A 16364-nucleotide genomic window follows, 5' to 3' on the forward strand; every position below is an offset into this window, starting at 1 on the left:
TAAAGTACTCTGTAGTAAAGCTACATTAAAAAAAGGGGAAAGGGATAATGTAGATAATTTTAGACCCATTTCTATGCAATCAGTGTTTGCAAAAGTTATTAAAAAGGCTGTGTATGTAAGGATAATTTATCAATTCATATCACACGATTTGCTATCAGATGTACAGTTCGGCTTTAGAAGTCAGTTTAACAACTGAAAATGCTATATTCTCTTTTCTCTGTCAGGTACTGGATGGGCTGAACAAAAGGTTTTGAATGCTTGGCATATTTTATTATTTTTTTTATTTAAGTAAGGTAAGGCATTTGATTGTGTTGATCACAAAATATTGCTCCAGAAGTGGGACCATTACGGAATGCGGGGAGTAGCTCACAATTGTCTTACTTTAGCAACAGGCAGCAAAAGGTCATTATTCACAATGTTGATAACGGCTGTGACGTGGGGTACTGTCAAGTGGGAGGTGCCCCCCCAGGGATCAGTGTTGGGGCCACTACTGTTCTTTATTTATGTAAATTATATGCCCTGTAGTAATCTGGATTACTGTAAAATATTTCTGTTTGTTGATGACACTAGCATGGTAGTAAAGGATGTTGTGTGCAACATTGGCTCGGTTTCAAATAATGCAGTACATGACCTGAATTCATGGCTTGTAGAAAATAAACTAACACTAAATAACAGTAAGACTCAGTTTTTCAGTTTCTAACACACAATTCAACAAAACCTGACATTTTAACTTCACAGAACGGGCGTATGATTAGTGAAACTGAACAGTTTAAATTCCTAGGTGTTCAGAGAGATAGTAAGCTGTCATGGAAAGTCCACATTCAGGATCTTGTTCAAAGACTTAATACTGCCATTTTTACTATTTGAACGGTGTCAAAAGTGAGTGATCGTTTGACACGAAAATTAGTCTAATTTGCTTATTTTCATTCGCTTGTGTCGCATCGTATTATATGTTGGGGTAACTCTTCCCATTCTACAAGGATATTTCCGGCTCAGAAATGGGTGGTTCAGGCAAAAAGTGATATAAGTTCATGAACCTCTTGTCGACCCCTGTTCACGAGTATTTTGATATTGGCCTCTCAATATATATATTCCTTACTGTCATTTCTTGTTAACAATATTAGCTTATTCCAAGAATAGACAGCTTTCACTCGGTTAATACTCGGCAGAAATCAAACATGCATTTGGGTTGGACTTCATTAACTCTTGTGCAAAAAGGTGTGCCATATACTGCTGCATCAATTTTCAATAAGCTACCACTGGAATTCAAAAATCTTAGCAGTAATCCACTCAGTTTCAAATCAAAACTGGATAGTTTCCTCACGGGTCACTCCTCCTATTCTGTCAAGGAGTTCCTTGAAAAAGTAAGCTGATTCTTTTGTAATATTGATTGCGTTTACTTAAACTTATGGAGTGACTTTCTTCAGGTTCACAAACATTTATTTTTATCTGTTATTACTTTTATGTTGTAATTTCATGTACTGGCATGTTCCATGACCTTGGAGATTTCCTCCTCACTTTGGTGCTACAGAACTTGACATGTAAATAAATAAAAATAAACTCCACTTGCCGTGGGATGATATAAAATCATCTCACACATGTGGTCAAGTGTACATAGGAACTACATAAAGAAACATTTACACTCAACTTAAGGAACAGAAGAGCAGTTATTGTCTGGGCAATACAAATTGGCATTTGCAGATCATCATGCACTGGGATCAGGGAAGCCCAAATTCATTTCTATGGTACCACAGTTTCACATCAAAGTCTAATCATTACTGTGCTACAATGTACAGAGAGGCAATAGAAATTCAAAAGCACAAATACCCCTTTAACAGAAAAGGAGGATTGAAATTACTAAACGAAATCGCACACTCCAACTCTTCCTCTCAACAAGCTCCATAACACAGGTCAAAGTGAATCTGCAGTGGTGTGATAACATCACAAACTAACTGTTGTGTGTGTACATACAAAGTTTGGCTGGCTGAGCTTGTTTGAGATTGTAACTGCTTCCTTAGTTATTGACTCTGATGGTGTCTCCAGCACTGGAAGATGAAACATTACACGGAGGAATTTGCATTGGACCAGAGTCAAATACTCATATACGAGTGTCGTCGTCAAAGTAAGTGCCGTTTCCCTATTTCTATCCATGGCAGCGCAATCGCAGTTCCGAGCATGCGCGGCAGTTACTCTGACTCAAGGAGAAGACATGTACGCCATTTTCAGATCACTGCTGCCAACATGTGCTTTGTAGTGCTTCTTTATAATGTCAGCCATAATTGAAAACACTGCCGCTTTTGAAATCAGATCTGTGATTTGTTTTCTAAATGCAAAGAAATTTAAACCAAAGGAAATTAATCAGCAAATCTGTGAGGTTTATGGACAAACTGCTCTGAGTTATTCACTAGTTAGAAGATGGGGTCAGACTGTTCAATGAAGGATGTGATCAAGTGCACGGTGAAGAACGAAGTGGACACCCACCTGTGGTTACTGATGAACTGGTTCACACAGTTGGGGAGAAGATAAAGCACTACCGTAAGTTTACATTCAAGTGTCCTTGCTATGGAAGTTCCCCAAATCTCATGATCGCCAGTTCATGAAATTGTTACGGAAAAACTTCAACAATAATGATGAGCTGAAAGAAATGTTACCACATGGTTGAATACACAGGCGGCAACCTTCTATGAAGAAGGCATACAAAAACTTGTGCCACGCTAATAAAAGTGCCTACAAAATTTTGGAAGCTATGTAGAAAAGTAGTTGAACAGTTGTAGATTTTCACACAAAAAATATTTTTTCTGTTTCTATACATGTTTGTTTTATATAACCAAATGGAACTTACTTTGTGGACATACTTCGTAACAAAAATAACCAAAATTGTTAAATATTTATACTTGTGGAAAATTTCAGTGCACACCGTTTGGATCATGTTACCACGCTCACTTCTTTGAACGTGAACGTGATACAGTAATACTTCCTTCTTTACCTGTCATAGTCAACATTTCTTGAAGACAATTTGTATGCATTGATAAAATATATGAATAAAAATCATTAAAACAGAGTTCATCATGAAACAGTGATAGTAAAAATGTTGCAAACATCAGCAGTATGTTAAATCTACTTAAGATTTGGTGTTATTGAGTGAAGAATACATGCAGTCTTTACCACGTAATGGTTAGGCAGTTTATGCTACAGGTGTAGTAGACAGCTGGTGTCTAATCATTTTTTCAAGTCTGTTTTAAGCTGAGCTTATAATTTTCAGTATGTGTAAGATGGTTAATGTTAGTGAAAACAAGCATTCAGTATTGTCATTGTAGACTGATTTGAAGAACAGCTGCAACTGAGAATTATTTTCACTAGATTGAAAATATGCATCAGTTGTAAATGATCTATCTTTCATTGCACAATTAGTTTCAGTAACTACATGTTTTGTTAAGTCACTGGACCCATAACTATGACTTAACAAAGAATTTGATGTGTGGCACCTGAAGCTGGTGATACTAGTCTCCGAAACTAGTTATGCAATAAAATAGGGATCATTTACAACTGAAGTGAATTTTAAATCTAATCAATATTATTGTAGTTACAAAGGCCAGGTGTTGGAAAATTTCAGCAGATAACTGTTTTAAGTGACACTACAGAAAAATTATCAAATACACAAATAGTGGATAGAAAAATGTAACGTTTCATAAAAATAGTGAGAAGTAGCCACAGTACCACTGAAATTAATGCTTCTAAATATAAACTTAGGTTGGTGGAAGTAAGAAAAAGAAAAGTACAGATAGGGACAAATAGGTAGTATATCAAATCACATGTAATTCAAAAACTGTAGATAATTGGTTGTGAATGGCCCTACTTTGAGATTTTTTCCAAAACCCAACTGTGTTCATCCCTGTACAAGACCATTATTAAGTTATTCTTACTGCTACAAATTTAAAATGTGACTTTCCATATTGGAATCACACCATATCTTTAATTACTGGTGTGTATAGTAGTACAAGCACAGCTGAGATGGAAGTATCTAGCAGGATGTCTCTAATAATTGAAAAGTACTAAGTAAATTTAATTTGTGAATGTGTTCTGTATTCTCAGCATCAAACAGTATTATCTTAAGTTTGCTTTGTGATTCTATTTTTTCACATTCCTTGATTCCATTCTTTTCACCTTCCTGTACCTTCCTTACTTCCTTCCTTCCATTCTTTTCACCTTCCTGTACCTTCCTTACTTCCTTCCTTCCATCCATCCATTTTTCTTTGTATCATTCTTTCTTTCTTTTTATAATCAGGTTTTTTCAAGTCGCTCTTATCTGTTACTAGTACATCTCGCATTCAGCTTTTCATATATATCATTCCTTTGAACTCTTTGTTTCAACAGTGTCCTACACATTCTTCGTCTCACTGCTAAACATTTGAAGCTTCTGGCTTTCTGTGCTTGTATTTGAAAGTCACTATTACTGCTACCAGTGTTACCTGCTTCTGGTTGCTCAGCTGTTTATCAATTTCATTATTCACTATTTATTTCATCCCTTACATATCTCCCACTCCTTGTTTAAACAATTTGTAATTAGATAATTGGTTCCTTCCATAGGAGTATATTATATTGCCATTCCTTTACTTTGTCTCTCCTCTCTTGACTCTTAAAACCAGGCCTTTTTTCTGTTACAGTTGTGCACTATCTTGTCTCCTATATGCCCCCTTGATCAAGGGGGCATACAGGAGAATAATATGTGTATTAACATTACATCAGTTTCCAGTTGTATCATTATGGCTTCTAATACATTCAGTATTTGTCAGCAATGATCAACAGTAATCATTAGCCTTTTTGCATTTAGTTTTAGCCTGTGGTCTGTATGCTATTTATTTCATGCATAAGCATCTTCCCATATCATTTCCATCCATTTCAGTTACTTGGGTTATTATTGTGCTTACAGAGTCGCTTAATTGTTTGTCTGCGACTTAACATTTTTTGTATATGAAGTGCACTTCAAAGATTGATACAGATCTTTATTTACCACATCTGATTCTGCTTGCGCAGAAATGTTTGTATCCATTTTCACATGTTTGAATTGGTAACATCATAGCACTGTCGACCTCTTCTGCCTGTGTGCTTCATTGTTACTTTCTTTTTCATTGGCTATGTCTCAAATTCTTAATTGTGGTTCTTTGCATATTTTTTGTGGTTTGACATTTTGCTCGTACACACTTAACTTACTTTCCCACTTCTTTGCCAAGTGTTGTCTTATGACCTTTTACTGTCTTCATCTCAAATCATAAATGCAAACTTATTTTAATTACTTGTTGCTGTCATATATTTCTGTATGCTTTTTGTTATGAAGCTAATTTTAATACTAAGTTTCATTTTTGCACAAAATGAAATTTATAATTAGATTGAATGCATTATAGTGAAAAGATTTGCTCTGTCAGCTGCAGAAGTAAATACTTGGCATTTTTTTTTTTTTTTTTTTTTTTTTTTTTTTTTACAGTGTGCTCTTGTTTATACAGCCTTTCAGGCCACTGTTAATAAGCTTTGAACAGTTACGGATTGTATTTTTTAAATTTAGTGTGTGTTTTAAGACTTGCAATTTTTACCTACATTTTAATATTTTTGACATAAACTGTTCTATATATCGATGATGATGATGATGATGATGATGATGATGATGATGATGATGATGATGATGATGATGATTATTATTATTATTATTATTATTATTTTTTGCATGCCTGTAGAAAGCTGTCCATCAGCAACACATTTTAATCATCCTTTTATAATATGCATATTCACCTGCCACATTGTCAGGAAGAAAATTGTAAAGATTTTTATAAATTTTGATGGCAAACAATGTAAAACTTGGATACATAATCAGTATTTCATAATAAAAATACAATAATCAATTCTAACCATATACCAATAATTGACCCTTCATATCAGTTAGACAATCTTGTGCTGTAGTGTGCAATAAGTTGCTTAAGAATTTGCAGTGTATTATTAAATACTGTCTCCTATATGCAGTAACCTTTTCATGATAAAATTTTTCACTTTATCACTTTAGCAGTTCTGTGTGGTGAGTTGGAGTGCTATTCTTTGAGTAAATGCTGTATTGCTTCTACTGTGTGTGCCACACAAGAAAACAAATACGATAACAGCTTTTCGTGGACAGACCCCGACTCAAGGTGTTGTGGTATACTTCATTAATGCACTGCATGAACTTTGCACTCTTTCCTTAATTGTTTGTTACGAACATGCTACACTTAAAATCCCTGCCTTAAACTCCATTCCTGTAGTCAGTCAGGAATACTATCATCAGTTTTGCAGGCCCTTTCACTGAAACTGTCATTACCCACTTCCATAAGGCACATTTTCTAATGAACTTCTGATAATTCACATGTTCATGGGAACTAGATAGCTCTTCTTTGGCATCTTTGTAATGTCCCTAATAGGAACGCTTGGCAAAATGTTGTCATTATAATATAGTATTTAGTCTAGGTAGGCATCATCTGAGCATATCTTTGATAAAAGCATTTCTTTTGAAAACCATGACTTTTAGTTTTGCTTTTCAAAACTTCAGTTTTGCTTTTTCAGTTTTACATTACAGATGTGCGTAAACATCTAGATGATGCACCTGCATTTGCCTTTTAATAAAGAATAATGTGGTCATTGTCTTGTGCTTTTTGAGTCAGGACACAGTTGGAGCTAGAGTTTTACATTGTTTCACATTATTGGACCATAAAATAAGTAAGAACAGTTATTGGGAACACTTTATTTTTATTATGCTTTCATTTGATATTGTATGCTGTATTGACTCATTCTTGGATTTTACCAAGACAGTAGCGATTCAATTTAATGGAGTTCGATTAATTTAGACTTGTATCTTTAAAGTGTGTCCTGTAGGATACTTAATGCCACTTCGTGATATGTCACAGTGTAATTAGTGAAGACTACATGCATGTTAAGGTTCAGTTCGTGCAAATTTCACCCCTTCCCTCCATGAACAGTTAAGTGATAACAGCTTCATTCATCCCTCTATAATCTCCATGAAATAAAATCTTATAAAAAAGATTTTAGTCCTTTTTGTCACAATCTTTGTGTGTGTATTTTGCTTTCAGGAACCTAATTCGTATAAAGTGCTTGCTCACTCACTCACTAACTAGTGTTTCTTACCCAGATGCAATTGACTTGGAATTATGTTGTCTAGTACATACAGGGTATATTTGAAACGGTCCAAATGACGCCAACGTCCACGTATCGTCTCATGCGCCAGAGTTTACACCTCTATCCATACAAAATTCAAACGCGGCAACCCCTCAGCGCCGCTACCATTGCTGCACGAGAGACATTCGCTAACGATATAGCGCACAGGATTGATGACGGCGATATGCATGTGGGCAGCATTTGGTTTACGGACGAAGCTTATTTTTACCTGGACGGCTTCGTCAATAAACAGAACTGGCGCATATGGGGAACCGAAAAGCCCCATGTTGCAGTCACATCGTCCCTGCATCCTCAAAAAGTACTGGTCTGGGCCGCCATTTCTTCCAAAGGAATCATTGGCCCATTTTTCAGATCCGAAACGATTACTGCATCACGCTATCTGGACATTCTTCGTGAATTTGTGGCGGTACAAACTGCCTTAGACGACACTGCGAACACCTCGTGGTTTATGCAAGATGGTGCCCGGCCACATCGCACCGCCAACGTCTTTAATTTCCTGAATGAACATTTCGATGATCGTATGATTGCTTTGGGCTATCCGAAACATACAGGAGGCGGCGTGGATTGGCCTCCCTATTCGCCAGACATGAACCCCTGTGACTTCTTTCTGTGGGAACACTTGAAAGACCAGGTGTACCGCCAGAATCCAGAAACAATTGAACAGCTGAAGCAGTACATCTCATCTGCATGTGAAGCCATTCCGCCAGACACGTTGTCAAAGGTTTCGGGTAATTTCATTCAGAGACTACGCCATATTATTGCCACGCATGGTGGATATGTGGAAAATATCGTACTATAGAGTTTCCCAGACCGCAGCGCCATCTGTTGTTGAAAATTGTAACTACTGTAATTTCGAAAGTTTGTCTGCCTGAAAATGTACTGTTGTCCCAAGCATATTGCAACAAACTGTGTATTTCTATCGCTGCTCGTTTAGTTTTTATTGCCGTTTCAAATATACCGGTCATTTTTGAAACACCCTGTATGTATCAACAATTACGGCTGTTGGTGTGTAAGAATTCACTCTTAGTCTCTAATCGCCCAAAATTAAAAGCATTTTTTTTATATATTCAAAATAAGTGAGCTTTTTAGACTATGTGATATAATGCTATCACTTTCATGCTTTTTGCTTACTGTTGTTGGGCCTTGTTAGTTTGAGGAGCCCCAGCAATACCAGCATCTTACAAGAAGGTGACAGCCAGTTTGACTGTCAAAATGTTGTGTCAATTATAATAAGATCTGATTGCAAACCCAAGATCATCACATTTTTGAAACTGCAAGATGTCAGCCATATACAAAAATATTGCTCATTCAGTTATCTCATATGATAATATTTACTTAAACCAAATTCTGATATTGATGGCTATGGAATATTATATACCTTTATAAAGATTGTAATGTATCTGAGTTTTCATTGAAATTGTGAATGTATGTTGTTACTGTTTAAATATTGAACAATAGTAATTGTGGTGCAAAGAGACACCCGTATCTAATACTTGGTAACAATGGTAACTTGTTGCTCCTAACAAGCTGGCAGGTGAATGTGCAGTAAGATTGCAGATGGATATTAAGTACTTCTATATATTTACAGCTTATTCCTGCATGAAATGCATGCTCTAGAATCACAACATTTTTTACATATGAAATGTTAAAGGATGTAATCATTAAAAATGCGGTAGGTGTGCAGTGTGTTACTTAAACCTTCTCTCTTTTTAAATAACTGTAAAACATTAATTTCATTAACTTGTACGCATTCTTTTCCAAAGCTTACTGTGTTGCTTGTCTGCTAGCTTCAGCAGTCCTCGGTGGTCAACTGAACAACGGAGTTCTTTCTGTGATCTCAACACCAAGTCACCTGTGGCAGTTGTTCGACCACATTTCCCCTCCCCACCACCTGTCTCAGAATCCTATTCCATTCTTGAGAAGGAAACTTTCAACTCAGCAGGGAAAGATAGCAACTCTTCTGCCTTTCAGTAAGCATGCGTGTGCTTTGAATGTAGATATGTTGTTCTTACTGTAGTTAGTTGAATGTAATTTGATTTTATGCATTTCTGAGCGCAATTGTAATTTGTAGTTGACTTCTTCATTAGTAGACAATTTGTTTTATGAACTAAAGTTTCTGTTAATGATGTTGCGGGTCATTGTGTTTGCAAACTATAGCTCATTGCAAGGGAGATTTGCCAAACTGATTAGTTGGAGAAATCCGTTCAGTGTCGCTCACCACTTGTACTTGGACTGTCGTACTCTAAAATGTGTAGCAGTTTACGCAGTTAAAAATGTATTTAAAGTTCTCCTGAAGATCAGATTTTTGTTTTCCATGTTATTTATATTAATTAAGTTTCCACCGAAGTTTTGCATCAGTATAAAGAAAATTTAAAACTAAACTGTAAATTTAGTTTTTGTACAAAACCATGGAACCCCTAATAAATAAATTCCTTAAGATGATTAGGAAAATAAGAACATATCATTTACAATATATACTTTTTAAATTAGTGACCAGGGACACCATTGTATATCTGCATAGAAAATCACCATTTAAAAACATCAGTAATTAAAATGCATAAAATAAGGGAATGGCAACCAATTACATACAGTGGGCTGATGCGTGGTGTACAGAAGCACGTAGTAGAAAATAGTGGATAGTGGACACTATCATTCAGACATTTGCTCTCCCCCCCCCCCTCCCCCCCCTCCCCCCCCCCCCCTCCCCAAGTGAAAGTGCGCACACACACACACACACACACACACACACACACACAACCATGCAGGCACCCAAATGTACAGATGTGGGGTTGCGGCGATACTGGTTATTGAGTACCAGTTATTGGAAATACCTGCCTAGGTAAATAAGGGGGTGGGGAAGGATGTGTTTGAAAAAGAGAAGGTAATGTGAGACAAGTCTTTTGATAGATGACTCTGGCTGCACAAGACAAAAGTAGTTCACAGAGTAGTGCAATGAGGGGGAAAGAGGGCATGGGAGGGGAAAAGGAGAGGAAAGTGGTGGTGAAAATGTAGACAGAGAGTGGAGGGAGTAAGGGAGAGGGGTGGAAGAAAAAGCAGGGGGGAAAGAAAGAAAGAAAGAAAGAAAGAAAGGAGAGACGGGGGAAGGGGGGGGGGAGAGAGAGAGAGAGAGAGAGAGAGAGAGAGAGAGAGAGATAGAGAGAGAGAGAATACACAATCTAGATGTGGAAAGAGTGGTGTGGGCAGAAGAGAGAAGGGAAAAGGTATGGTGAGACAATGGGAAATAAATTAGCATACACTTAGGCCAGCGGGCTTAGAGTGCAGGATGCAACAGTATTATGTAAAGGAAAGTTGCTGTTCACTGTATAATGGAGATACTTAGTCACAGATAGGTGGAACAAAAAGACTGTTGCAAATAAGCTTTTGGCCAACAAGGACTTTGTTGAACACACACACACACACACACACACACACACACACACACACACACACACACGTACACACGTGGGGGTTGCAGCGAGACTGATTATTGAGTACCAGTTATTGAAAACACCTGCCCAGCGCACGCAACTCTCACACACGACTGCAGTGTGTGAGAGGATGTAATCATTAAAGATGCGGTAGGTCAGAACTAAAGTTTCTGTTAATGATGTTGCAGGTCATTGTGTTTGCAAACTATAGCTCATTGCAAGGGAGATTTGCCAAACTGATTAGTTCCCCCCCCCCCCTCCCCCCCTCTGCCCCCATTGTCTGTTTTCAACAAATGCCTTGTTGGCTGAAAGCTTATTTACGAGTCTTTTTGTTATGCCCTATCTGCGACTCGGCACCCCTGCTGTGTGGTGAGTAGCAACTTTTCTTTTCACAATATTCTTACGTTCCATCCTGGATTTTCCATTGTTGCATAGTGCAGGATGTACTAGAGATAATTCTCATCTTGTCAGAAAGGAGTGATCAAATGGCCCATGTAGTGAAACAACTGTTGAAGTATATAACAGATTTGATTCCACACATGGCCATGCCTTTTATTGGGTAGGAGATGCTGCGACTGGACTGCAGCAGCAACTGGAGGTGGTGATAGGTAGATGTGTGAGGCAGGTCTGACACCTGGGTCATCCACAATGGAATGACCTGTGGGGTGCAGGATTGGTGTGGGTATGGACAAGGATATTGTGGATGGGTGGCAGAACACTACTTTCGATGCTGTGGGTGGAATTTTGAGTAGGATATTTCTGAAACATTTTGAATGTGATATACTTGGAGAATAAGAGGAACTTCTCCTTTTTCCCTGCTCCCTCAATTTTTCTATGTCATTAACTTGTTGTGCACTGTCAGCTTTCTGTGTACTTTATAACAAAGTATTTCTGTCAATAACAGAGATCATGTTTGTGTTGGAGAAACAGAATTTGTGGACCCTCTTTCTGAAATGAAGCATGCTTTCCTGCAAAGTTGACTTTTATTGACTTCATTTCTTCTTTGACAAATGACTTCACTAACATCAGATATTGCATTTATGTTTGATAATCCAAATTTGTGTTGTAAAATATGACTAATGTGATATGATAATATTAGAGCTCATAAACATAAATCGTGCATTTGTTTGTGTTGGGTTGTCTTCATCTTCTTAACTGTGCTTATGCCTTTTGCTTTGCATATGCTGTGTCTTAACTTTAAAGTTAATTTAGATTCTTCCAATCTGAACTCATACATAGGAATTTTCAGCATGTAAGAGAAGAACATATTTTTTGTGTTCATGAAGAAATCGTTGCAGGGCATCTGAAGTTGAGGTTGCAATCTGTTGCATGGCAGATGAGAGTAAAGTATTGGTGCCTGAAAGTGACTGTTTAGTCAGCCTTGAGAGGATGCTTTCTCATGAAAGAGTCAAGAGGTTTGTACCTGATAGTTGTCTTGTTGATTTCGTTTCTCGTGGTAATTTGATGAAAGAAATAATGAATGGAAGGAAGTAAGGGAGAAGGGGGAGGAAAGAGAGAAAAAGGTTGATACTGAAGATAGTTATGCTTGTGTCAAACTTGGTTTGAAGTTAAATTTTAAAGAGCAATTATCAAAATCAGTAAATATCACAGCAAACCTTAACAGCTTTGGTGTATCATGACACCTTTAGAATTTTCATGATGTTTAATGCACTTTCAGAAATATGTAATCATTTTAGCCGCAGGTCATTAAAATGGGGAACATCTTCAACAGTTAATTTCTGAGTTCAGCTTTCACAGATGAGAGAGATGGTGCATATGAAACAGCTAATGAAAGTGATGCTGTGTGGTTATTCAGTCTGATCTTAGATACTTTAGGATGAAAATGTTGTAACATCGTGAGCACCAGTGATGATAAAACTGGTAGTGGAATTATCACTTAACAAACAGTTGCGCAATTTGATTTAATATAACTTTTGTAAAAAGTTCTTGAAATGCTTTATAACAGAACCCAAAAAGAAAAATATGAAAAAAGGTTTTCTTTCAGCACATCTTCCATTCAGAATTTTTTTTATGTTGTTGCAATTCAGTGCAGCAATGCTTGGTTTTTAGGCTGTGATTGTGAATTACTTGTGAGATTCTAATAAATTTACGTCAGTGGTTGCGTTGTATTTGAACTGACACTACCCTTTTGTATGTCAACTGTATCAAAATTTCAACATTAGGTGAATAGCCAATGTAATACCTGTTATCTTAAGCATCTCATAGTTTCAGAGGTTTTGCAATTTGTCTTCATTGTAGTGATTGAAAGGCAGCATATTGATACCTTACTATGCTAATAAATGTGATGAATGAGATTAAAGTCTCTCTCTGCAATCTGGATTTGTATTTACTACAGGATAACAAATTTATTTGATATAAGTGTTACAGAATTTGTTCCAAAAGTAGTTTTCCTGCTAACTGACATTTTTAGAGTGGTTGAGTGATTTGATTGTAATTCATTTATCATCAGCACACTATTAAATACTAACTGAAAGAAAAGAGTGCTTCATGAATATAGCCAAAGTTTCTAAAATAGAAAGTCTAGCTTCAGCTCAAAGATTTTTCTCATCATGTTCGACAAAAATCATGAATTTGTTTCACTGTTTCTTTGTAAATTCCAGTCCATCCCCACAGTACTCTACTTGAATGACAGAAGTTGCCAAAGAGAGAAGATTTATCATATATAACAATATATTTTCAGTAACTGTTGCATAATAACAAATTGCACTCTAGTCACAGAATGCTGTAAGAAGTTGGCTCATGAATGAAAGTAGTACTAACTTAATTAGAATATGCATTTGTAGTTTGAAGCATTTCATATCAATAATATATAGTGCATTTGTAGTACATGGAAGTATTTCCTGTTAATAGTATGTAGTGCATTTGTAGTACATTGAAAATATTCAAATTTTGGAGTTAAATGCCGTCTGGGTAATGTGCAATGTTTATTTGCCTTTTATTTATTGCTTTCTCTCCTTCCTGACAAATACAACAAAAATTTTTCCACAATTCTGGTACTACTAGATACATAGAGTACTCCTGAAAAGGAAAAAGGTAGGTAGGTAGATAGATAAATGAAAAGGGGAGGAGGATGGGGTTACATACATAGTTTTCACTGCCTGTTTGAGTTTTATTTCTTGTGGACGCATTTCAGATATCACCATCTGACACTTCGGGATACAAACGTATAGTTTATTACATTCATAAAAACAAGTTAATCTGTCTGTTTGAAATTCCCTTACATCTTTACAGGTTCCTACATGATACTTCATTTGTTTCTTGGTGTAGTATTCTAAGGTATTTACTCTGTTGGGGGTGAGGGGAGGGAATCTTATTTCGTAGGAAGCTCTATTATTGCTTTAGTGACATCCTCTTTACAAACATTCTGAAAAAAACACCAAGACACATGAAGAGAGAATGTTAATGGTGCAAAGTAAGTATTCAGATATTGTGCAAGCATCTGATAACAATATGAAATTGTGGATCATGAACCATTAGATGGATAGATTGAATAGCAAATGACACAATACTGAATAGATTTGTGGAAAAAGCAAATATATGGCACAACTTGAGCAAAATAAGACACTGATCAGACATCTGCAAAGGCATGGAGTTTGATAATGAAAGGACATGTGGTGGGGTGGAGTGTATAAAAAGTCTAGAATGAGACCAAGGCTTGAATACAGTAAGCTGGTTCAATTGGGTGTGGATTGCAGTAGTTGCACAGAGATGAAGAGGCTCGTACTGGATAGACTAGTGTGGAGAGCTGCATTGCACCACTCTTTGGACTGAAGACCAGACAACAACCGTTAAAGTTTGAATTCAGTCAGCCCTTTTTTTCTGGTGGTTGCAGTGTTAGTGTTTTACGTGTAGTACTCAACATATACACAGCCTCTACTAATTTATCAGTATCCCCAAGAAGTATTAAAATATATGATTCCCAATTAAGTTAAATTCCTGGTATTGCCTGCAGTTTTTCCTTGGCAGAAGGATTGGTATGTGGCCCACTCAGCTTAGTGATGCCAGTTGAATGAGAAGCTAAAGTTCAAAGTCTGAGAAAGCAGACAATGGCCAAGAGGGTGGTGTGCTGACACCACGTCCCTCCTACCACTTGTGATGAGGCCATTGACAGAGGATGACGCAGCAGTCAGTTGGTACCACATGGCCCATCAGTATCAGAACACAATTATTTTCTGTCACGTAGCCCATGCTGCAAGGCTGCAGAAGCTTTCTTCCAGAAGGCCTTCTAAAAATACCACCACACACACACACACACACACACACAATGTGTTTGGCTTTCTGCTGTTGGGTTTGGCCCCAGCAGCCAGACACAGTGGTCACGTGCATGCAAGCACGCGAACATGTGCGCGCTGTCTATTTCAGGAGGAGGATTTCTGGCCGACAGCTTACGTGTTGTAGTCTTTTTGTTGTACCTGACTGAGAGTCAACATACTGTATATAGGCACACACATACTTCTTTGTTAATATTGCTTGTCTGTACAAGAAATTGCTGTTGCTGAATGGTATTAAGAAAATTCAGAATGACAAGCAGTAGTTTAAACGGGTGTGCTGAACGCCAGCTCTCCTGAAGGATCCCCGAGGGGGCTTGCCACTCTTTGGCGGGTTCGTGCTGTGCTGCTGTGGGGCTCCAGCCTTAGCAGCATTTTCTCCCTTCTGTGCTGCACACCTATCCTCTTGCTGTTCTTTTTCCCCTCCCTTGGAGAACGTGTGTGGGGTATTATTCGGAATGTTCAGCATTCTGTTGCTGATGTACGAAGTCTCACCTTTGTTTTTCACTTTCTTTTCCTTTCTTTGTTTCCCTTCTCCTCTCATTCCTCCACTTCAGCATTTAAGGATGCTCTTTTTTTCTTCTTCCTCCCTCTGTGCTCCTGAAGGCCGACCCACATGTCTGATGCAAAACAGGTCACTGGATAATGCATAATTCCCAGCCCTGCTGCGTTGACAGGAGGGCTCACACGTACCCCCTGGTACAGGCCAGGCCCAGGGAGGGGTGATTACAGCACAAGCAATCTTCCCAAATTGCCAATTGGTGCCTGTGTTGCAAGGTTCTGCAGCAGTAAGGATAACAGTGGTGAGATAATGCACTTGGTCATCACAACTGGGGAAATCTTGTTCTGCGAAGGTTGTCAGGGAGGAGTAAAGCTGCCAGTCAGCCATTTGGGCGTGCATGCGGATGGGGTAGGAGTCGGCAAACGGAGAACAGACCACTCAAGATGATGGGCAAGCTGGGCAGTGCAAAATAATAGGTCCATATGAGAATAGCTGTGCGAGGAGTCAGAAAGGGAAGTGGGTGCTCCAGCATTAAGGCAAAAGAGGTTAAGTTGATTATAAGATCAGCCAAGAGGGCACCTCTCTGACAGGTCCTGGGAGAACCCCAAAGGGAATGATGCGCATTAAAGTCACCAAGTAGCAAAAAATGGGGAGGTAGCTGCCCAGTAAGCTGAAGGAAGTCTGCCCTGGTGACATCAAAGGATGGAGGTACATAAATGGTGCAGAGGGAGAAAGTCATGTGAGGAAGGAAAAGGTGAACTGCAACAGCTTGAAGATGGGTAGTCAGAGAGATGGGTTGTGACTACAAAGGTCATCACATATGAGCAGCATGACACCCCCATGAGATGGAATGCCGACCACAGGGGGAAGGCCAAAACAAATTGGTAAGTAATGTGAAAGCTCAAAGCGGTGGTGAGGGTGCAATTTTGTTTC

The 16364-nt window shown here is 38.0% G+C and overlaps 1 protein-coding gene across 7 annotated transcripts in view; it reads left to right on the forward strand.

Moving 5' to 3' along the window:
- LOC126100705 (RILP-like protein homolog) overlaps positions 1 to 16364 on the forward strand; it is a 187071-nt gene that overhangs the window by 122913 nt on the left and 47794 nt on the right. For 3 of the 7 annotated variants that reach the window (XM_049911322.1, XM_049911323.1, XM_049911321.1), the window contains one exon: positions 9000 to 9182. The exons of 2 other annotated variants lie outside the window; for them this stretch is intronic. In XM_049911322.1, coding sequence (XP_049767279.1) covers positions 9000 to 9182 — 183 coding nt within the window. Of the gene's footprint in view, positions 1 to 8999; positions 9183 to 11938; positions 12056 to 16364 lie in introns of all 7 variants that reach the window. 2 more of the 7 variants (XM_049911325.1, XM_049911324.1) reach the window with 1 other exon arrangement.

The sequence above is a fragment of the Schistocerca cancellata genome, chromosome 9 (genome assembly GCF_023864275.1).
Source record: "Schistocerca cancellata isolate TAMUIC-IGC-003103 chromosome 9, iqSchCanc2.1, whole genome shotgun sequence".
NCBI classification, from domain to species: Eukaryota; Metazoa; Arthropoda; class Insecta; order Orthoptera; family Acrididae; genus Schistocerca; species Schistocerca cancellata.